Source organism: Podarcis muralis, chromosome 15, assembly GCF_964188315.1.
Source record: "Podarcis muralis chromosome 15, rPodMur119.hap1.1, whole genome shotgun sequence".
Lineage (NCBI taxonomy): Eukaryota > Metazoa > Chordata > Lepidosauria > Squamata > Lacertidae > Podarcis > Podarcis muralis.
The window spans coordinates 18,940,393-18,964,553 of NC_135669.1; the positions used below are offsets into that span (position 1 = coordinate 18,940,393).

The 24,161-nt window shown below is 47.5% G+C and overlaps 1 protein-coding gene across 1 annotated transcript; it reads right to left on the reverse strand.

Moving 5' to 3' along the window:
- Window positions 1-2,014: 2,014 nt before the first annotated feature.
- On the reverse strand, window positions 2,015-20,751 carry TMPRSS5 (transmembrane serine protease 5). Its single transcript, XM_077919818.1, has 10 exons — window positions 20,677-20,751; window positions 15,833-15,905; window positions 14,652-14,759; window positions 13,208-13,343; window positions 12,022-12,135; window positions 5,547-5,796; window positions 3,939-4,153; window positions 3,634-3,794; window positions 3,312-3,531; window positions 2,015-2,344 (listed from the first exon to the last, which is right to left on the reverse strand). The coding sequence occupies exons 1-10, from the start codon at window positions 20,749-20,751 to the stop codon at window positions 2,065-2,067; spliced, it is 1,632 nt and encodes a 543-aa protein (XP_077775944.1). The 3' UTR covers window positions 2,015-2,064.
- Between the last annotated feature and the right edge of the window lie 3,410 nt (window positions 20,752-24,161).

Genomic DNA, 24,161 nt, shown 5'->3' on the forward strand with positions numbered 1-24,161 from the left:
TTTGAGCCATTGCTTAACCGAACCCTGAATTTCTAAAATGAAAGCTGCTGGCTTTGTGTCTGTCTAGTAGGCTAATCCTATGTCTTTCAAGTCATTGTCCCCAGCGATAGTGGCTCAACACATTTTGGGGAAAGGGCAAGATGGCATCCCTCCTTTTCAGGGTACTGAAGCCAACTGGACTGGCAGTTGCCTCTTCAGTGATAGGAGAAAGTCCTCCACCTACTCAGTAGTCTAGCTTAGGGAGTAACAGGGCAGGCTGACTTCTGAAGACGAAGAAGAGTTTGGATTTGATATCCTGCTTTATCACTACCCTAAGGAGTCTCAAAGCGGCTAACAATCTCCTTTCCCTTCCTCCCCCACAACAAACACTTTGTGAGGCTGAGAGACTTCAGAGAAGTGTGACAAGCCCAAGGCACCCAGCAGCTGCATGTGGAGGAGCTGGGAAGTGAACCTGGTTCACCAGATTACGAGTCTACTGCTCTTAACCACTACACCATATTGGCTTCCTGCCCTGCAGCACACCCAAGGCAGCTGCTTCCTTCTGCCTAATGGTTGGGCTGCTCCTAAAGCTGGGTGCAGGGTTGGATGGGGCAAAGCAGGAAGAGAAACATTCTGAAAGGCTCTTGGTTATTAAGAGTTCTGTGCTGGTTCTGCCTTGGGAAAACCTGGCACCAGCACGGCTCTTGGAGGGCATTTTTTCATGAAGTAGAAATAGTAGCATCTTACTTTTATCGGGAGGGGAGGGGTAAGGGGCCTTCCCTTTTTGCTTCACTCCCTTTTTTTTTTTGCATTTTATTAAATTATTAATCGTACATAAATAATCATAAAAATGTGCACCCCACTACCGAGACGATTCCATTACAGTGGTACCTCCGGATGCGAATGGGATCTGTTCCGGAGCACCATTCGCATCCTGAATCGAACACAGCCCTGTGCGTGTCGCGATTTGCTGCTTCCGCGCATGCGTGTGATGTCATTTTGACCGCCTGCACATGTGCAAGCAGCGAAACCCAGAAGTAATGCGTTCCGTTACTTCCGGGTCACATCGGAGCGCAACCTGAAAGCGCTCAACCTGAAGCGTATTCAACCCGAGGTATCACTGTAATCATAAAAATGTGTACTCCATTACCGAGACGATTCCATTATAACTCTCCAACCCCCCCAAAATATTGACACCTCTTTCACTGGTTTAACCCTTTCCGTTTTAACAATACAAATTCTACAAACACCCTCCATATCTCTTCAAAACCATTTACCCTACATATTCCTAGTCTTACCTTAGTGCAGGGGTCAGCAAACTTTATCTTGCCTGGACTGGATTGGTCCCGTAGAGATTCTTTCATGAGCTGGATTTCCAGTGTCTGCGTGTGGGCAGATGCAATTTCCAGCGCCGCAGAAGTGAGTCCCTGTGCCCTGCTGCGCTGGTTTAGCGCAGCACGTGAGCAGGCAGCTCTGTTCAGGGGCGGCTTGTGAGCTGGTCAAACGACCTCCACAGGCCGCTTCCAGCCCATGGGCCTTAGGTTGGTGACCCTTGCCTTAGTGGCACACTCTATCATTAATGGCTATATCCCAAACCTCTTTGCACCATTCTTCCATTTTATATTCTGCTTGCCCCATGCACTTTCTAGCAATCGTAATTCGTGCGACTGTCAGTAAATTTGTGAGCAAGTCCTTCATAGCCTGTGAACCGTCCACCCCATCATAAATTGATAATAGTGCTACCTCTGGACTTTTGGTCAGCTTTAACCCTGTGATTTCTGCTATCTCCTTAAACACCCTTTGCTGGGGAAAAAATGTACATATTTACACCCCCACCACATGTGAACATAATTCCTTGTTTTGTGTCCTCACACCCCTTTTGTCCCAGAAGTGGAAGAACTTGTGTGAGTCTCTCCTGCACTGTTAAAGGGCTCTGTAAACATAAGACCCCTGCAGCTGGAGCAGACCAAAGACGTCCTAGTCCAGCATTCTCTTTCCTACAGCATCCCTGTGGATTACGTGGTCCTCAGGATGCTCCAAATGTGTGTTCTCACATTGTGAATATTTGGGTAGGTGGCAGGAACATCATCGCAGCCAAGTGTTCCACTGCAATGATGGTTGCATGAACTGGCTCCAGCTCTCCCAGCCTCGCCCCCCACTCACCTCCATGACATGATGGATCCAGTCCAGGAACTCTGCCACCTCTGTATAAACACCAGGTTGTTCAGGCTCCTTGCACCCGGTCCTCTGGCTCCCAATCCCCACCAGACGCCAGACGTGCTCAAGCAGACAAACCAGAGGTCCTCCCCACTTGGCCTGCAAAAAGCAAGGAGATGGTCTCTGGTATTTGTAGATGTCCTGGTCTCTCAATCCAGAGGGAAATAGGATTTTATTTTATTTTTACCTGGCCCTCTCCTGTAACCTAGTCACTCTGCTTTTTACCAAGCTATTCTTAATTCAGGGAGGAGACTTATTTCCACCACGTTTGCTTGTTTAGAACATCTACAGCGTCCCTTCCCATGACAGTGTTCTCTGGGTGGCTTATGAACAATAAAACATTAAAATCCAGTAATAGCCAGGGGTAGAGGAACAGTTAACAAATTCTAGCATTAAAAAGGCAGAAGAAGAGAAGACATAAATGAAACCACCAGAAGAGAGAGCTGCTTTATCATGTTTAAACAGAAAGGGAAAGAATTTACCAGCCATGGAGTAGAGACTGATTGATAAACATTTGCTTTTTTTCTTGGGAAATATCCATTTTGTACAGGAAAGCAACTTAGACAAGGTTCTCTAGACCTCATTGGCTAAAACTGAGGCACTGTCAGCTCTGTTCCATTTTCTCTCTGCGAATATGTGTATGCAATTTCAAAAATGAAGTCTTTGAGCCCTTTGACTTGAGCTGATGTAAGGAAAAGTAACGCAGGAATTCTGTTGCTCAAATTAAAACCTGCTCCTTCCTGAATGCAAAGGCAATTTGGAAAGCTATCAGAACACGGTTCTGATTTTATTTTTTAATAAAACTAATTTTTGTCAAATGATTATTTCACTAATATGTAATACAGTTTGAAAACAATCAAGTATTTTAAACTACTTTTCCTTGGATTCTGGCCATTCTGTAGGGATTCCCTCACCCTTTAGGGACTCCTCACCAGAGAAGGATTTATGCAGCGCAGACGATTCTGCTGCAATGGGTGCTGAGCCTAGGGGGTGCTGCAACTTTGACATTGTGAACTGAGCAGAATGGAAGGCAAGAGGTGGTGGGAGTGCCAAATTTTGGTCTCGTGCAGTGCGCCGCTGAAATTTGCAAGACCAAAGTCTGCATTTGCTCTCACCCCGGTATTTCTGACCCCACGTGTCCCCTATCCCACTGCAACTGCAAAGCCACACACTTCCCAGCTATTACCTTGCAGGCCTCAGTGTTTCCATCCAAGTAATGGGCACAGAGCATTCTAGGGCTGAGCTCCCCTGCCATCCTACATGAGCTGTTGCACTTCTGGGTGCTGAGCAGGGTCACTGGCACTTCCGTCAGTGTCTCAGCAGGGTCACCTGTGGCTGCAAAACAAGCAGCAACATCCTGTTCCTTGCAACAATGGTGTCTCTATATACATACCGTAAACATTTTTTAAATAAAATCTCCCTAGGTTTGTCACTTACCATTTTCTAATCTTGTGGTGTCCTGAGCCGAAATCCAGCATGTGCTTCCGCTAGGGATGTCTTGATGGTACTGGGGCAAACACACAGCTCCAACAGTATCTTGGAAGGAAGGATATATCTTATAGCCATTGAACTGATGGTGTAGGACAGGGGTCCCCAACCTGCGGCCCATGGAGGCCTTTTAACTGGCCCACGAGCTGCCCCCAAACTGAGCTGCTTGCTCGGCGAGTCCCTGCGTGCTGCGCTGAGCCGGCGCAGTGTGGCGTGGGGACTCTCTTCCCCAGCTCCAGAAATTGCTTCTGCACATGCCCAGATGCCGGAAATCGCTTTTGCGCAGGCACAATTTTTGGCGTCTGGGCATGCGCAGAAGCGATTTCTGGCACTGGATGTGCACAGATACGACTTCCAGCATCTCGCTGCACCGGTCCAGCCCACAGAGGATCTCCGCGGGAGTGATCTGGCCCATGCCCTGTAAGCCTTGCCGAGCCCTGGTGTAAGAGTTCCAGTTCCCACCTTTAGCCTTTGTGCCAAGACCAAAGTTTAGGACGTGAGAGTCCTTCTCAAAGTGGGATGGGAGGTGGCTGTGTGTCTGCTTTGCATTGGCCATTCCTTTCTTTAAAAGTCTGGTTTAAACATTAAGCACGATACGAAGTTGCCCATCAACAGTTAGCAAAACCTGGACAACAGACTGAGGAAGCACACCACGGTGCAATTATTTGCATTTCCATTTGAATTATAGCAATTATTTATAAATGTTCACTTACCGTATTTTTCGCTCTATAACACGCACCTGACCATAACACGCACATCGTTTTTAGAGGAGGAAAACAAGGAAAAAAATTCTGAATGAAACAGTGGATGTATCATTTTTGTGCTTCATGCTGTGGCCACAGACATGTGATCTGATGGTGAATTTGGGGTAGCTCAATGCAAAGATCCTGAGGATCCATGTGGATCCATGCTTTTTAACCACATTTTTGCACCATTGCAGCCCCAGGCAACAGTGGGTGTGTGATTTTTGGGGGGCAGGCTGCTATGTGATCTGATGGTGAATTTGGGGTGGCCCAATGCAAAGATCCTGAGGATCCATGTGGATCCATGCTTTTTAACCACGTTTTTGCACCATTGCAGCCCCAGGCAACAGTGGGTGTGTGATTTTGGGGGGGCAGGCTGCTATGTGATCTGATGGTGAATTTGGGGTGGCCCAATGCAAAGATCCTGAGGATCCATGTGGATCCATGCTTTTTAACCACGTTTTTGCACCATTGCAGCCCCAGGCAACAGTGGGTGTGTGATTTTTGGGGGGCAGGCTGCTATGTGATCTGATGGTGAATTTGGGGTGGCCCAATGCAAAGATCCTGAGGATCCATGTGGATCCATGCTTTGTAACTACATTTTAAGTGGGGAGTGAAGGAAAAACACAGAAGGGACAAGAGAGCGGTGTGCAGAGAAGCAGCTGGCTAAGAAAGCAGGAGAGGGATTTAACGGGAGGTAGGAAAAAAAGGCAAAAGTTTCCACAAACCGAAGCCAGCTTTCTCTCTCCTCCTGCATGTTTTCTGGCTGCCTGCGAGGAGCACGGAGAGGAATTAAAAGGAAAGACCTCTGCTTTCCCCTCTGCTTGCCTGGAGGGGAGGGGATTTGTCTGCTCTTTGTTCCGTTTGAGCAAACACAGCAACGAAACAGAGGATGGTGGGCAGTAAGACCCTGAGGCAGAATGCAGGAAAGCAACCACTTCCTCTTTTCAGGTTTCCCTTCTCCGACACAACGCGCTTTGATTTTTGCTGATTTTTGTTCCTGCGCTCCCCTAATCGGCTCCAGGGACCCCCCCCCCCCACATTCGCTCCATAACACGCACAGACATTTCCCCTTCCTTTTTAGGAGAAAAAATCTGCGTGTAATAGAGAGAAAAATACGGTACATGTATAAAGCTCCCTTTGCAAATCTGGATCCTTTGTTATGGGCAAATGGCCCAATGTCGCCGGCTGCTGGCACGGCTCACCTGAGAAGCGCAGAGGCTCCTTCAGCTTCAGCATTGCAATGTCATAGTCGGGGCTCCTGCTGCTGTAGTTGGGGTGGGAAACCGCCTTCTCCACTGCCGCTTCCACCTGCTCTTTGACACTGGTGTGGTCTTCAAGCCCAGCAAAGGCCACCCAGCCGGAAAGCCTGGAATGAAACAAAAATCCTGAGCATGCTTGGCCTTCCAGTTCTGCCTCACTGGGCTTTTTCACTTCCAGCTCCAGAGGATGAATGTGCCAGATATTCAGAAGGGTTTCAAGACCAAATAACGACGACAACAACAACAACAATAATCATTTATTTATACCCTACCTATCTGGCTATGTTAAAAATGTGATAAAACATCAAATATAAAAAACTTCCCTAAACAGGGCTGCCTTCAGCTGTCTTCTAAAAGTCAGTTGTTTATTTCCTTGACGTCTGATGGGAGGGCATTCCACAGGGTGGGTGCCACTACCGAGAAGGCCCTCTGCCTGGTTCCATGTAACCTTGTAGTGAGGGAACCGCCAGGAGGCCCTTGGAGCTGGACCTCAGTGTCTGGGTTGAACGATGGGGATGGAGATGCTCCTTCAGATATATTGGGCCAAGGCCATTTTAGGGCTTTAAAGGTGCTCGGAAATGTACTGGGAGCCAATGTAGGTCTTTCAGGACCAGTGTTATATGGTCTCAGTCACCAGTCTAGCTGCCATATTCTGGATTAGTTGTAGTTTCCAGGTCACCTTCAAAGGTAGCCCCACGTAGAGCGCATTGCAGTAGTCTTGTCTCATTTTGCATGGAAAAACCCAACATGTTTGGAAACAGTGGGGAGAGGAGAGAAAACTTGTTTGCATACCCTGCCTCCTATTTACTAAGACCTTGCCTGAAGATTTCATTACAATTCTATGATTCTATGAAAAACCTTTGGCCAGATCTGCACCTTCTTTCTTGCTGTTGGAGTCAGATTCTCCCATGCTTACTTGTGCATGCAGTGAGCAGCTGTGACGATCCACTCCTCCGACACCATAGAGCCTGCACAGAAATGGTTGGCCTCGTGATAAAGGGTGACCTGCCACGGCCAGTGCCCCGGAGATGGGTCCTTTCTCTCCATTGTCTGTGGAGCCTTGGAGCCACACTCTGTGGGGAAGATGAAAGGTGGGGGGCTTTCTCCTCAGATGAGCTCTCAAGGAATCTGGGAGATAAACAACCTTTGCTTGGAAGAGTGTTGAGGTGTTCCTAGGGTGAAGGGCCACAGCCCAGCTTCCTTTAAGAATGCGAAGGTTCCTGAGGCACACCTCAGTTTTGTGCAGATTGGACCTCAGTCACAGCAAAGGATGGGAATAAAGCATGTGTATTTAATGCAGATAAAGGCTCTCAACGTGCAAATGGCTGCACACATTTCATTTTGCACCCAGAGTCTACATTGCCTTAGATCAGGCATAAGCAACCTTTGGCCCTCCAGATGTTTTGGACCACAATTCCCATCATCCCTGACCACTGGTCCTGTTAGCTAGGGATCATGGGAGTTGTAGGCCAAAACATCTGGAGGGCCAGAAGTTGCCTATGCCTGCCTTAGATGTTTGTTTGTCTGTTTATGAAAGATGGCTGGATGTGAACAACATCAGCTTTGGCTATTGGTGGAATGGTGCTTTTTTCAGGGCAAATCAGGGCGCCAATGTATGACGGTTTCTGAAGTACCATAAGGTGAGTTTGGGTTACTTACCAGAACATTTGAGGGCCACAATCCGACCCGAAGGGCATCTACTCCTGAATAAAACAAATCGGTGGTTAAACAGACCCGTAATAATAATAATAATAATAATAATAATAATAATAATAATAATAATAATAATAATAATAATAATTTTTTATTTATACCCTGCCCATCTGGCTGAGTTTCCCCAGCCACTCTGGGCGGCTCCCAATCAGTGTTAAAAACAGTACAGCGTTACATATTAAAAACTTCCCTGAACAGGGCTGCCTTAAGATGTCTTCTGAATATCAGGTAATTATTTATCTCTTTGACATCTAATGGGAGGGCGTTCCACAGGGCGGGCGCCACTACCGAGAAGGCCCTCTGTCTGGTTCCCTGTAGCCTCACTTCTCGCAATGATGGAACCGCCAGAAGGCCCTCGGCGCTGGATCTCAGTGTCCGGGCTGAATGATGGGGGTGGAGACGCGCCTTCAGGTATACAGGACCGAGGCCGTTTAGGGCTTTAAAGGTCAGCACCAACACTTTGAATCGTGCTCGGAAACGTACTGGGAGCCAATGCAGGTCTCTCAGAACCGGTGTTATATGGTCCCGGCGGCCACTCCCAGTCACCAGTCTAGCTGCCGCGTTCTGGATTAATTGCAGTTTCCGGGTCACCTTCAAAGGTAGCCCCACGTAGAGCGCGTTGCAGTAGTCCAAGCGTGAGATAACTAGAGCATGCACCACTCTGGTGAGACAGTTCGCGGGCAGGTAGGGTCTTAGCCTGCGTACCAGGTGGAGCTGGTAGACAGCTGCCCTGGACACAGAGTTAACCTGCGTCTCCATGGACAGCTGTGAGTCCAAAATGACTCCCAGGCTACGCACCTGGTCCTTTAGGGGCACAGTTACCCCATTCAAGACCAGGGAATCCCCCACACCAACCCGCTCCCTGTCCCCCAAAAACAGTACTTCTGTCTTGTCAGGATTCAACCTCAGTCTGTTAGCCGCCATCCATCCTCCAACCGCCTCCAGGCACTCACACAGGACCTTCACCGCCTTCACTGGTTCTGATTTAAAGGAGAGGTAGAGCTGGGTGTCATCTGCGTACTGATGAACACCCAGTCCAAACCCCCTGATGATCTCTCCCAGCGGCAGATATTAAAAAGCATGGGGGAGAGGACAGAACCCTGAGGCACCCCACAAGTGAGAGCCCAGGGGTCTGAGCACTCATCCCCCACCACCACTTTCTGGTCACGGCCCAGGAGGAAGGAGCGGAACCACTGTATGACAGTGCCCCCAGCTCCCAGCCCCTCTAGACGGTCCAGAAGGATGTTATGGTTGATGGTGTCAAAGGCCGCTGAGAGATCCAGCAGAACTAGGAAACAGCTCTCACCTTTGTCCCTAGCCCGCCGGAGATCATCAACCAGCGCGACCAAGGCAGTTTCAGTCCCATGGTGAGACCTGAATCCCGATTCGAAGGGATCCAAATGGTCCGTTTCCTCCAGGCGTGCTTGGAGTTGTTCAGCAACCACCCGCTCAATCACCTTGCCCAAGAATGGCAGATTTGAGACTGGGCGATAGTTGGCCAAATTGGCCGGGTCTAAAGATGTTTTTTTAAGAAGCGGTTTAATGACCGCCTCTTTCAGTGGGTCTGGGAAGGCTCCCTCACAGAAGGAAGCAATCACCACCCCGCAGAGCCCATCGCCCAGCCCTTCCCGGCTCGCTTTTATCAGCCAGGATGGGCAAGGATCAAGGAGACAGGTGGTCGGTTTCACTTTTCCAAGCAGCCTGTCCACATCCTCGGAGGTAACAGACTGGAATTGATCCCATGTAATAGGACCAGACAGAACTCTAGCACTCTCCCGCCCTGGCCCTGCTCCCACGGTGGAGTCTACCTCCTTCTGAATCTGAGCGATTTTATCTGCAAAAAACTTTGCAAAAGCATTGCAGGAGATCTTGGGGTCCCTACCAGGCCCCGGTGGTACAGGTGGTTCTGATAGATTGCGAACCACCTGAAAAAGTCTCCTGCTGCTGTTTTCTGCAGATGCTATGGAGGCGGCGAAGAAGGCCCTCTTCGCCGTCGCCATTGCCACTTGGTAGGCTCGACGTTGAGCTCTAGCCCGTGTCCGGTCTGATTCAGAATGAGTTTTCCGCCACCGGCGCTCTAACCGTCTCAACGATTGTTTCATCACCCTCAGCTCCGGGGAAAACCACGGGGCTGTCCGGGCTCCATGCAATCGGAGAGGGCGCTTCGGAGCCAGACAGTCAATAGCCCTGGTTAACTCCGCATTCCAGCGTGCCACCAGGGAATCAGCTGAAAGGCCATCAACTTGGGATAAAGCATCCCCTACCACTCTCTGGAAGCCAATTGGATCCATTAAGTGGCGGGGGCGGACCATCCGAATTGGTCCCACCTCCCTGCAGAGGGGAAGGGTTGCGGAGAAGTCCAGTTGCACCAGGAAGTGATCTGACCATGGCACTTCTTTTGTTTCGCTTTTAGTTAGTGTCAGATCACCAACATCCATAGAGGTGAACACCAAGTCTAAGGCATGTCCATGGCTATGAGTTGGGCCAAACTTATTCAGGGACAGCCCCATGGAGGCCATGCTTTCCACGAAGTCCCGAGCGGCCCCTTGTAAGGTTGTGTCGGCATGGATGTTAAAATCCCCCAGGACAACCAAGCAAGGTGTCTCCAGGAGCATATCCGCCACGACCTGAAGCAGCTCGGGCAGGGACTTCTTGGTGCAGCGGGGAGGTCGGTACACCAGTAGGAATCCTGTACTGCCCCTATTGCCCAACTTCCAGAACATGCACTCAGAGAACTGGGTCTTCCCAATAGGACGCCTGGTGCAGACTAATGACTTCCTAAAAATCACTGCACAGCCACAACAATTTCTGGACACAACAGTCTGAGGAAATTGGTAAGCTGATAGAATCCTCTTGACTGATCAAATTTCTGTGGCATTTCCCAGACAAATATATCCTAAAGCAATTACAAACAGCCAATAATAGGCTGGCATCTGCCTGCCTCAGGAGATAGGGGCCAAGGTCCCTTTGCCCCCCCCCTAATAAAATATTTGTGGGGGGCCTCCCTCCCCCAAGTTGATGGACAGTGCCATTCAAATGGTGTGTGTGCACCATGTTTTGTGATCGGTTATGCAGGGAGGGGCTTATCTGCCCCCCCAATATTTTATTCATCCTGCTCAGGAGATATTACTGCAGCAAAAATATTTAACAAGTGGTTGCACAGGTGTGTGAATTAAAATGTACAGTACCCAGGGGAGGGGAGTCACGGGATTCAGAGAATCCCTATTTTTGGATTCGAAATTGTTTTGGCATACAATTGTGTGCGTTTGTTACCATTGTTTCTGTTATGATGATCTTTACATTTGAAGAATTATATATATATATATATATATATATATATATATATATATATATATATGCAGGTTTTGGTGTCCTCGGGTGTCTTCCCGTGTAAAAGTTGGGGTGTCTAGGCGACGTTTCGACGAGGTCTCACTCGTCATCTTCAGGCTGGTGCTTTCGGCTTCTTGTTACTGGAACAGAGCAGGATCTCAGTGTTTGAGTTCCTATAAATACTGTTGAGGGGTGTGGTGTATAGCCTCCAATGTTCTGGGCCGAGAGGAAGTTCCCAGGCTAGTGTGCCTTTTCTTCTTTTGTTCCTTAGTTGCTTGAGGGATATCTTGAGTGATTTCTTGAGTGATATCCTGAGTACCACTTAGGTGGGTCATTAGGTGTGGATTAGTTGCTAAAGCCTTTGTGTCTTGACCTCTTGAACTTTGTGAAGAGTTTTTCTGAGAAGATGGCTGTAGTTGTGCTCTGGCTTGGCTTCGTGTATAGGGGCGAGCTGTGGTTTTGTGGCCTGTGCCAGCCAGATCTGTGTAGGGATTGCAGGGGGGTGCAGCATCCGGAGGTGCCATCATGGTTTGGCTACTGGATGGTGTCTGTAATTTATCTGTGGAGAGGGTCTGGGTTTGGGTCTGGTGTGGTTGATTGGTGATGGCGTTCTGTGTGCCTCTGGATCTGGTGTCAGTTTTTGTGGGGAGGGCTAATTTCCAGATGTCTGGCAGATCTGGCTGGCACAGGCCACAAAACCACAGCTCGCCCCTATACACGAAGCCAAGCCAGAGCACAACTACAGCCATCTTCTCAGAAAAACTCTTCACAAAGTTCAAGAGGTCAAGACACAAAGGCTTTAGCAACTAATCCACACCTAATGACCCACCTAAGTGGTACTCAGGATATCACTCAAGAAATCACTCAAGATATCCCTCAAGCAACTAAGGAACAAAAGAAGAAAAGGCACACTAGCCTGGGAACTTCCTCTCGGCCCAGAACATTGGAGGCTATACACCACACCCCTCAACAGTATTTATAGGAACTCAAACACTGAGATCCTGCTCTGTTCCAGTAACAAGAAGCCGAAAGCACCAGCCTGAAGATGACGAGTGAGACCTCGTCGAAACGTCGCCTAGACACCCCAACTTTTACACGGGAAGACACCCGAGGACACCAAAACCTGCATACCTATACCCGTGAAAATCTACGAAAGCATATATATATATATATATATATATATATATATATATATATTGGATGCCACCCAAAAAGTCTGAAATCATGTTTTGACATTAAACAAAAGAAAAGAAAAGAAAATGGGAGTTCAACTTAAGCAGGGGACCCACCTCATTTGCCACTTATCCTTGATGTTTCGTTTCCAGTTGGGCAAAATCTGAGCAAACTCTTGGGTGGTGTTTAGCTTCACATCTGTTAGGTTTACCCCTTTGTGGTGGGTGAGCCTGCAGGAGTGACAGACAAGAGTTATCACTTTGGAAACAATTACACCAGTGTGTGTGTGTGTGTGTGTGTGTGTGTGTGTGTGTGTGTGTGTGTGTGTTCATGAATCTATGGAGCCACTGCATTGGTATGGACTACCGGGACTCCAGGGATGCCCTCCAGATGAGGATAGACTGCAGCTCCCATCAGCCCCAGCCAGCCTGGCCAATGGCAAGGGATGATGGGACTTGTAGTCCAGAACACATCTGGAAGGCCGAACATTGGCTGCCTATTGGCTGCTCATTTTAACTGGCGTTAGCTGGGATGCCTACACCACGCTTCAACATGAATTTTCATGTGAGTTTGCAAATAAAATGATAAAGACCACATCAATTTTTAAAAATGTTCAAAATAATCAAAGTTAGTATTTTTTAAAATACATATTAATAATCAAATCTGAAAGTTGTATATCTATCTATCTATCATCTATCTATCATCTATCTATCTATCTATCTATCTATCTATCTATCTATCTATCTATCATCTATCTATCATCTATCTATCTATATCTGCCTTTTTAAAAGCCTGGCAGATGTTGATCTGTGACTGGCTGAAGCCTGGATAGCAGCAAGATCTGATAAGAGAAAGTGATTTGTATCAGATTCTAGTTTGCACTGTGTTATTCAGTTCAACATTTTTTCATTTAAAGACAGGTTGTAAACCACGTGCAGATTCCTTTGGAAATGTGAAATGGTATGGGAATGATTTAAATACATTTGAATGAATGATAAGTGGTATGGGTCTCTGAGTAGAAAGTTTGAGAGGCAGACGTGGTATCGAAAATAAAAATTTCACTCAGAAAACTAGCAAAGTGTGTGTGTTTGTGTGCTTGTAAGAGTGTGCTACAACCAGACCTGGAAGACTACAATTTCAGTGATGCAAAATAATGAAACCTCTGGAGGGGTTCTGTAGATATCCAGGACAGGTTCCATATCCTGTGAGCTGACGGACTGATTTATGCAACTGCCTTTCACAGACAAGACAACAAAGCGTGTGGGATTGGGAAGATTTGACACCTCATCTTGCTGCACTTACCGGGCGTGACCCAACCACCTGCAGATTTGCATCCCCAGGGAGACATCCCAGTTTTCATGGCATACCAGAAACCAGTTGGATTGACCCTCAGCCTGCACTTCCAATAAGAAGTTGCTTCTGTTTATTCTGAAAAATACTAAAAAGGGGTGGATTAAAAACCTCATCCTGTGGGCTTGATCTGCTCCTGCTGGGAAGGAATTCTGTATTATCTATCATTTTGGAGCAATCAGGCCTTCAGAAGGCATTGTTTTTTAAGGGGAGGGGGAGATAGTGGCATCATAGTGGTGTAAGGAGTTTGCAGCTGTGTCTACATCTTTCAGCTTTTACTTGGTTGTTGGCAATAGCTAGATGAGTTCCACAGATGAGTTGTGCTCCTCAAAAGATCCGTTATCCATACAGCCAGCACCCCCAAAACACACCCCACCTTTCTTCTAAGCACATATGGATGAACCTGTCAGTTTTGAGTTCCCTCACTTTCTCATTTTTCCAGTCTTCCGTTCGTTAGAGTTTGCCATTTTTTAAAAGAGTTCATTTTAAAAAAATTGTGTTAGTCACTGTAATATATATCAGCTGTATCCCGCATTCTCTGTCTGCAAGCACTAGGGCTTTTGCAGTAGCAGACAGGTGAGTTTTAATATTGTGCAACAAAGGAATCTAATGCAGCAGTTGCAGTTAGGGTTGCCAGATCAGAAACATCCCAGACCCTGAGTTTTCAGGGCCCAAACCTGAGACCCTGGTGGTGTCACAGAGGCGGACCCTGATGATTCTTCCTCTGCACATCCTCCATCCACTGAGCCCTGGAGATAGAGGTTCATTGGGACAGGGATGAGCAGCTCACAGTGGAGAGTCTATGCAATTTTGCAGCTGGTTCCTGGTAACTGAAGCTTGGGAACAGCATGCATAATTGTAGTATCAATCAATCAATCAATCAATCAATCAAAAGCACTCTTGCCCACCTGGAGATTCAAGCCCTCCCCCTGCCGCCCCGGAGGTCCGGCAACCCTAGCTGCAACAACAGAAACTTGTGCAACCCATTGCACAACAAAGCTACCAACAACATGGTTATGCGTTCTTTTGTGCAACAACACCCATTTCACAGGCAAAACGAGTACACCTCTTTAGTGCCTTTAACTTAGTGCTACATTGGAGATTCCAAACCTTTTTTGCTCCCAGCATCTCCAGCGAGGGTGTCTTGGTCCTTCTCCCCTTCTTCCATCGTTTCCCTGCACCTTGTTAGAGCAGCCTCTGGGTCCTGGAGGGGGGGCGACCCCTGAAGGGGAAGGGGCTTCTGCAGTTGTTTCACTAAGAGGACAATGGCAGAAGGAGGGTGGAACAGCAGCCTAGATACTGCGCCCCACATAGCAACCACCAGAGCTGGGCTATCGAAGAAGCAACTTCTCTCCATGTGCCCATATGCACAACCTCCTAGCCGGCCTGTACTTACCCAGAAACCAAACCCCAATGGTTGTTCCAATCAGCAAGCCAAAGGATCCCAGGAACAAGAGGCACCTCTGGACTGTGCAGGAGTTCACAAGAAATGTTTTTGAAGGCACTTGATACAAAAGGAGAGAGAAATTAGATTATGGGGTGGGAAACTGAAATATCAGAGAAGGGCTGTAGCTCAGTGGCAGAGCTTTTGTGCATGCAGAAGGTCCCCAGTAGCATTACCAGGTAGGCCTGAGGATGTCCACTACCTGAAACCCCAGAGAGTTGATGCCAGTACTGAGCTAGACAGACCAAGAATCTGACTTGGTATAAGGAAGCTTCCTCCTTGTTCCTATAATCCTGTTAGTGCTCTGGGTTTCATCTTGAGAAAATCCTGATGGCAGGAGGTGGAAAGCAGGAAGAGGAGGAAGATGACCACCTCAGAAGACAGGATCCACAGGGGCAGCAGATCCCAATACAGTGGTACCTTGGTTTATGAACTTAATCCGTTGGGGAAGTCCGTTCTTAAACCAAAACTGTTCTTAAACCGAGGCACACTTTCCCCAATGAGGCCTCCCACTGCTGGTGCCCTTCCACCATTCAGATTCCATTCTTAGACCGAGGTAAAGTTCTCAAACCGGGACACTATTTCTGGTTTTGAGGAGTTTGTAAACCAAATCGTTCTTAAACCGAGGTACCACTGTATAAACCTGTATTCAGGGCCAGCCCATTCATGAGGCAAGGTGACTAAGGATACATCAGGGCAGCAGATCATGATGTCAGTCTTCCTTCCAGTGTGGGAGCCAGTGTGGTGTAGTGGTTAAGAGCGGTAGACTCGTAATCTGATGAACCGGGTTCGCGTCTCCGCTCCTCCACATGCAGCTGCTGGGTGACCTTGGGCCAGTCACACTTCTCTGAAGTCTCTCAGCCCCACTCACCTCACAGAGTGTTTGTTGTGGGAGAGGAAGGGAAAGGAGAATGTTAGCCGCTTTGAGACTTCTTAGGGTAGTGATAAAGCGGGATATCAAATCCAAACTCTTCTTCTTCCCCACTTGTTCCTGATATAAATAGTCCCTCACCTTTTCTTCCCTGATGGGGAGGGGGGTGCAATTTTGGGGTGCCAAAATGTCTTGGGCTGGCCCTGTCTACTGTCCACCCAGCTTTTATGACTCCCAGGTCCAATGCCATCAAATAGCTCACCATTCCCTTTCGATGCCCGTGATCTCTCTTCCCCCTTTGCCTCTGAGGAGGGACCAGGATTGTGGCTTTGAACCTGAGGGTCAAACCACACATGACATTTATTCACAGAGGGAGACGGCTGAAGGCCAACACCATTTGGGAGGGTGGGTGGAGACAGCAGTTTTGTTGCAACTTAAAGGCTAGAATGGTCTTACAGCATAAGCTTTCAAAGTCTAAAGTCCATTTCAAAAGTGTTATATACTGTTAAATACCTTTCTGCCAGCCTCCAAGTTTATGAAAGCAAGAGTTGTATGTAAGCCACCCATCAGTCATTCTGGATCACATCCTGACAAAACCAACCACTGGACTTTTATCAGTATTTATCTTATGGAGACAGTTCCCTTCAAGAGCACAAGGACTGTCAGGACTTACTAAATGAAACAAAACATTCCCTGCAGGTCTCCAATGTCATTTATCATACTGAGTGTGAGAGCCCAGGATGCCACAGTCAGTTTGTGTGTAAGAACATCAACTGACCTACGCACATGTTTTAGGAATCATACTGTAAATCCACTGCAAACTTGACAAAAATAAATCTATCAGAACAACCACTTGCAAAGCACTTGGGTCTGGAAAATCACAGCTCCTCTGATTTATCAGGTACTGCAAGAGAGAAATTACCTTGTTCCAGGAACACTGGAAACAAGATAAAATGTCTGGATTTACAGACTTTTAACCTTGAGACCATATGGCCCCACTTTGGGACATAGTAATACCTGCCATCACTTAGCTTCAGCAAATGCAATATGGTAGTATTTTTGCTTTGCTAGTCACTGTTAATAGGCACACAACCTACACCCCTAGCTAGAAAAAGAGAGAGAGAGAGAGAGAGAAATGGGGCTGTATGGGAATAAAAGTTCAAAAAGTACAGCAATTGTAGATAAGCAAAGCAACCAATTCACAGCAACAAAAACTGGTGATTACCCTATCATTCAGGTTTTGCTGTGTAAATTTACCCCCAGCAGTGGGAACAGGAAACCATAGTCTCAATTCAAGGCTAAGCTTATAGATTCAGACTTCTTGATTGGTTCTAACCAGACAGTTTCATCCTGGAGTCTCCCTCTAAAATCCCTCTGTTTCAGAAAGGAAACTCTTAAGTCAGAAGTGTCTGGAGAGATTGAAATGACCCCACTTCTGGTTTCTGAATACTGCTATTTCTGATGTCAGAAATTTTGTTTCCATTTGTTCTTTTGCATAGAGACTAGCCTGTTAGTACACTGCAGAAGGGGCATTACCTGAAGGGGCTGTGTGGCTTGGACCACAATGGAATCTGAATCAAATTTGGTCAAAAAAATCTAATTATATTTCATGACAAATCTAGTGACACACACCAAGAATGTTTGAAGAAACCACCCCTGCAAAAGACAAAAAATAGGCAGTGATTTGCCAATGTTTCTGACTTTGAATTGGCAGGGAATGTTGGAGGATGAGTGATAGATACATCATCAGTCATTTTATTTCCAGATTGCCCCTTGCTCTCCTATCTCCACAACTGTAGGATGCCAGAGTCACGCTTGAGATGCTTGAGATATTCTGCAGCCCATGTAGCCATCGGAGAAGAATTTAACAGGGGTATCTTACCATTAAATGGGAGGCGGGTTGCACTGTGAGTTAAACCACAGAGCCTAGGACTTGCTGATCAGAAGGTCAGCGGTTCGAATCCCCGCAACGGGGTGAGCTCCCGTTGCTTGGTCCCAGCTCCTGCCCACCTAGCAGTTTGAAAGCATAGTCAAAGTGCAAGTAGATAAACAGGTACCGCTCCGGCGGGAAGGAAAACGGCGTTTCCGTGCACTGCTCTGGTTCACCAGAAGCGGCTTAGTCCTGCTGGCTACATGACCCAGAAGCTGTATGCCGGCTCCCTCGGCCAATAAAGCGAGATGAGCGCCGCAACCCCAGAGTCAGTCATGACTGGACCAAATGGTCAGGGGTCCCTTTACCTTTTTATCTTACCATTGCAGGGAATGCCAGTAGGTCAAAACGATGTCTGGAGCTTCAGTTCATCGCTTCAAGGTGCAGGAGATGAAGGCTGAATAGGGCCAAGCTGGTGACCCATCATTAAATAGGCCACTGGCTCAGATTCCTCGCCTTGTGCATGCACAATCCACGCACCTCCTACCCCAACAGTGAATAGAGCCATTGTTTTAGCCAGGAGGTCAGGTGGCTGGTTGGTTGATTTCCCCAACCAGCTGATGGGACACCTGGAAAGAGAGACAAGCATGTGGTTGCTTAGCAACCCCTCCTCTCTCTCCCAAACCGGGAAAGGTGCCCCAACCTGCATGGTTCAGGACAACCTTCCCGGTTGCTTGCTCAGAGCAAGAAGGCTGAGCGATGTTTGCAGTTGATGAAACGGTGTCGAAAGCAGGAGCACAGGACAAGGGCTCTCTCTGGCTGGAGTCAAGACGTTATGGGGGAAGTGAGAAATCACTGTAATTATTGAAGGAAATGAACTCCTATTCCAATCTCTCTAAAGGTCACAAGCCCTGTCGTCATCACCAAAGCTCCACAGCTGTCCCTCCAACACATGGCTCCTTTGTGTGACGTATAGTCACCGACATTTGATGGAGAGGAAAAGAGGTACCAGTTTTTAAGTGAAAGACTATGACAGTGATCCAGAGTAACTTGCTTTTCATGGTGTCTGGTGGTGAACCCCACTGAAGGTTGCTTATTCTACAGGGGTACCTTGGTTCTGAAATGCCTTGGTAATCAAACAGCTTGGAACCCAAACGCTGCAAACCTGGAAGTAAGTGTTCCTGTTTGCGAACTTTATCCGGAAGCCGAACATGCTCTGTTTGGAGTGTTATGCTTCCGATTTGAGTGCCACACTTCCCTTTTGAGTGCCATGCTGAGGTCTGTCTGCTTTTGCTATTTATTTTGCATTTTTGTTTTTGCAGCTTTTTTTGTGATTGTGTGGAACCTAGTTCAGCTACTGATTGATTGATTGTGTGACTGCAGTACATTGATTATTGCTTTCATTTTATGGATCAATGGTCCTGTTAGATAGAAAAATTCATGTTAAATTGCTGTTTTAGGGGTTGTTTTAAAAAATCTGGAACGGATTAGTCCATTTTGCATTACTTTCTATGGGAAAGTACACCTTGGTTTTGGAACGTTTTGGTTTTGGAACGGGCTTCCAGAACGGATTAAGTTTGAGAACGAAGGTACCACTGTATTTGAAAGGGGTTTCATATATTTAGCACACAGGTGGGAAGTGTGTGGCCCTCCAGATATTGTTGGTCTCCCATCATCTCTGACCGTTCATCCTGCTGGCTGGGATTAAATCCCCCAGAGCTGTCAAAGACTGTAAGACAGGAGTGGGGAACATCTGTGGCCCTCTAGAGATGGACTACGACTCCCATCATCCCTGACCATTGCCCTTGCTGGCTGCTGGGAGTTGGAGTCCAACAAACTCTGGCAAGCATCCTGATTTCTGTTGTCAAAGATATACCCTGTACCACCTAGAAAACATGCCTTCCGCCTATAAAATTTATGTTAAAAATTCCGTATTACAAAACTCTGTGCCTGCTAGCAAAGTTGTTTCATCCTGTACCAATGCAATACAATTTCTGCCCTTCAAAGAGGTAGCCTTGAATGAAATCAATGGGTTTTCCTGCATATGCTTAATTTCGGAGTGGGCATTATTCTTTGTCAGATTTCTTTTTTTAAAACTCCCTAATTGCAAGAGTGCTCAAAACGGGCAATATTGAGAACAATTCAAAATAAAATGTTATATTAATATATATAATGCATATTTTCCAAGATAAGGAAGCACTTCTATGACAACAGAATTCAGCTCCATATCATGTTGCTGCTGTGTGCAAAATGTGGTTTCCTGAGTATCATTTTCCATTGCTAGAATGGCCTGGGAATAACCCAGACCTTAACTCAATCGAAAATCTATGGAGTTGACTAAATACACTTGCTAGTCAGAAGCAACCCAGCAATAAAAACCCAATTAATAGAGGCAATAATTCAATCTTGGTTTCACATTATTACAGCTGCAGAACTAAAAAACTAGGTTCACTCCATGGGAAGGCATTGTAAGGCCATAATTAAAGTTACAGGTTACCCAACTAAGTATAAACAAACTTAGCTGGTCTCTAAGGTGCTACTATGGAACGCGGGTGGCGCTGTGGGTTAAACCACAGAGCCTAGGACTTGCCAATCAGAAGGCCGGCAGTTTAAATCCCTGTTACAGGGTGAGCTCCCGTTCCTCGGTCCCAGCTCCTGCCAATCTAGCAGTTCGAAAGCACGTCAAAAGTGCAAGTAGATAAATAGGTACCGCTCCGGGGGGAAGGTAAACGGCGTTTCCGTGTGCTGCTCTGGTTCGCCAGAAGTGGCTTAGTCATGCTGGCCACATGACACGGAAGCTGTACGCTGGCTCCCTCGGCCAATAAAGCGAGATGAGTGCCGCAACCCCAGAGTCGGCCACAACTGGACCTAATGGTCAGGGGTCCCTTTACCTTTAAGGTGCTACTCGACATTTTTTTTATTATTATTCCAACTAAGTATTAACTGACATGGTGAGAATTTCTATATATCTCATTTTTCCTATGTGTTACACGTTTCTTCTTTATGACTGCTGTTGTAATAAATAATCCTTCATAAAAGTTATTGCATTACATTCTTCATTAAATTATCTTTCAATTGATATATAATTCTATGGTATTACTCTAAAAAAAAGTGGTGTTATGAGCCATCAAACCTCAGAAATACACTTTTTCCAAAAGGTTTCCACAATTTTGGCCACTAGTGTATATTAAGGCAAGCTCATTGGCATTCAGAGAACTTGTTTAACAATGCCTTACCCCAGATTTGTCCTGGCTGCAGAGAGAGGCAATGTAGAATACCTGTTCAACAGCTGCCATCTCAGCCAGCCTCATTGTTCTCTGCCTGCTGGCTGTGACATTTCAAAGCCAACTTTCCTCAACCTTCATTACTTTCTCACCAGGACAAAGACAGCCCTCCTTTGTGGTTGCCACTCAATGCTCTCATTCTCTCAAACGGCTGCCAATAACAAAGCCTTTCTTTTTGTACCCTGGCTTCTGATTGATTAAAAAAGAGAACTTCAAACACACAGAGAGACAGGGACACATCTTCTGGTGGGTGGGTCAGGGACGTAGGAAGGTGTATGTGGGGGGGGGGGAGTGCGGGCCGCCCTGGGTGTCATCCTGAAGGGGGGTGACATTTGGCGCGGCCCCCACCTCCTGTGACTCCCCCAAGCCCAGCAAGGGGCAAAGCAGCTGCTGCGGATCTCCCCCTTTCCCTGGCTTGCTGTAAGCTTGGGAGTTTCCGGGGGGGGGGGGGGCGCCAAATGTCAACCCCCTTCAGCCTGAAGAGGGTAGACCTTCAGTCCCCCCGTGCCGAGACTGCCACCCGGGGAGGATTGCGCAGCCGTGTCCATCGGCCCTGTGGGTGGATCGGCCCGCCCCTTGGGTGGATCTTCCCCACCATAGCTGTCAATGTTTCCCTTTTTTAAAGGGAAATTCCCTTATTCCTAATAGGATTCCTCGCAAGAAAAGGGAAAAGTTGACAGCTATGGTCCCCACACCTTTGGGCGGATCGCCCTGCGTCCCGGGTGCATGGCATGTGTGCCGCTCTGGGTGCCGGAACACCCAGCTACACCACTGGGGTGCGTGCCAATTATTCTAATATTTTAAGGCCAAACTAAATGCGATGTGAACCATTCATGGTCAGATCGCCTGAGATACCTTTTAAGCCCAGGTGTCGGCAAACTAAGGCCCGGGGGCTGGATGTGGCCCACCAGGCTCGTAGATCCGGCCCGCAGACCCTGCTGCCCACTCAGTCAGTCCCTGTGACACTGGCATGGCTTCAGCTTGGCTGCAGGAAGCTCCTTCAGCCTATCCGAAGCCGTAGATGCCTCTGGGTGGGCTGCAACGCTGCTGCTCCTGCAGCCAATCCGAAGCCTCGTTGCCCATGCGCTGAGGTAAACCCGGCGTGGCCATGGACGGAGATGCTGGTGGGCGGCAGGTCTGGGCCACGCCATGGGCATCGTGACGGGCATGTTGTGGGGCTTCATCCAGAGCTTGGTGAACCTGCTAGCCCCGCACCTGGTGCCCGGCTTGGCGCTGCTGCTGCTGGTGTCCTCGGCAGCTGCACTGGAGCAGTTGGAGGGTGAGCTGTGAGCCGCCTGCCCAGCGCTCTGTGTGCGCAGCCTGCCCGCAGATGCCGAGAAGTGCTCCTGAGCGCGTGCAGAGAGCGTTCCTCCTCCAGGTCCAGAGGCGGCTGCGGGACGGTCTTGCAGGGTATTAATATTTTTCAAAATATAGTCTGGCCCCCCACAAGGTCTGAGGGAAAGTGGACCGGTCCCCTGCTGAAAAAGTTTGCTGACCCCTGTTTTAGCCTGAAAAGCAGGTGTATGTGGGGTTTTGTTTTTTGGGAGGGGTGAATTGGATCAGGACTGCAGTTCTGCATGGGATGATTATGAATTTCCTCCAGCTCCATATCTCTGGAGACAATACAGTGGTACCTCGGGTTAAGAACTTAATTCGTTCTGGAGGTGTGTTCTTAACCTGAAACTGTTCTTAACCTGAGGTACCACTTTAGCTAATGGGGCCTCCCGCTGCTGCCGAGGTACTATTTCTGGGTTAGCGGAGTCTGTAACCTGAAGCGTCTGTAACCTGAAGCATCTGTAACCCGAGGTACCACTGTACACTCCTCCTCCAAAGCCTTGATTAGCTGTGGACAGTAAAGAAAAAAGGACAAGCAAATGTATTTTGCCTGCAGATAATAGTGGTTTGGGGGAGGTATTTAAAGAAGGTTAATGGTATGAGTGGAAACCCCCTTGACCAGCACTGTGACCCCCCCTCCCTTCCCAGTTGCTTTTAAGACTAAAATACAAGGGCATGTGGACATGTGGTCCCAGACTCAGGTTCTAGGCTAGTCAAGTACAGTTTCGCCTTGGAGTCGTTTTGAACAGGGGAAGGCAGTAAGTGCTGGGCTTGACCCCTTCATAAGACACAGGGATGTGTAGAGGAATGGGGACAGAAATTCAGTTCAGGTTTCATTTGAAGGCAAACTTACTTAATTTGCACTTTCTGAACAAGATAGGAATGGAAACACAGCCATTCCTCAAAACTCAAATCTCACACAAATTTTACTGTCCCTGGGTGGGCTTGGAGATCTAAAATCAGAGTCTCTGGCAGCCCATTCCAGGAGCCCCCATCACTCTGCATCCCCATGACAACAAGGAGATCACCCTAGAAACAAGGAGATGGCTGATTTGCTCCCTCTTGAGGAGCTGCACTTAAGGGATTGGGCAATTGTCAGGTGATTTTCAAGGTCCAATAAGATTTATCCAGGCCCTATAAAGACTCAGGACTTTGGTGGAGTTCTTCGGTTTCATGAGGACTGTGAAGATATGACCTGAGGGAGAGGATTTATTTTCTTTGAAAAAGAAGAAGCTATTTTCTTAGAAAACAACAAGCAGCTTTGTTTTGCCAGTTTCAGGGTAGCTCTGCTTCTCCTTTCCGTCCCTAAGTAGCACCAATATTTCTCCCCACAGCCTCCCAGCCCCTTTGGGAGATATTTTTCCTTGGTCTTATCTAAAGTAGTCAGCAGATGGCAGTAGGGAGCTGTAGCTCCCAGTCACCCAGAGAGCTGTTGCCGTTTCTTTATTTTAAATATCTAATCGCTTCACACAATAATAATCTCTTGAGTTACATGAAAACAATAAAAAAACCCCAGCAACATTCAGTAATGGTTTGTAAAAACTACCTAAAAACACAGCGACATATTGCATATTAAAACTGAGCAGGGTACAATTTTTTTAAAAAATTAAGAATTAAGGGCCCCATCTGCACTACACATTTAAAGCAAAATCATGCCACTTTAAACAGACATGGATTCCCCGAAAGAATCCTGGGACGTTGAGTTTGTTCTGGGTCCTGAGAGTTGTTAAAGAGATCCACTACTCCCCTCTAAGAGCTACAATTTGCAGTGTTCCCTGGGAAGGGGAATACCTTGCTTAAGGACTCAGAGAATTGTAGCTCGGGGGGGGGGGATGGGAATCTCAGCCCCCTTACACTTCTCAGGATTCTCTGGGGAAAACCGGGTGCTTTAAATGTATGTGCACATGCAGCGTGTTTCTTTTTGTAGAAGTGAGTTAATGGGGGAAAGCTGTGCCATTGGTTTTTCATCTTTTTACCTGCTGTCACTGGAATTGGTCTGAGCTAAGTGGGCCTACCTGGAGATGTGGGTGGTGCTGTGGTCTAAACCACTGAGCCTCTTGGGCTTGCTGATCAGAAGGTTGGTGGTTCAAATCCCAACGACA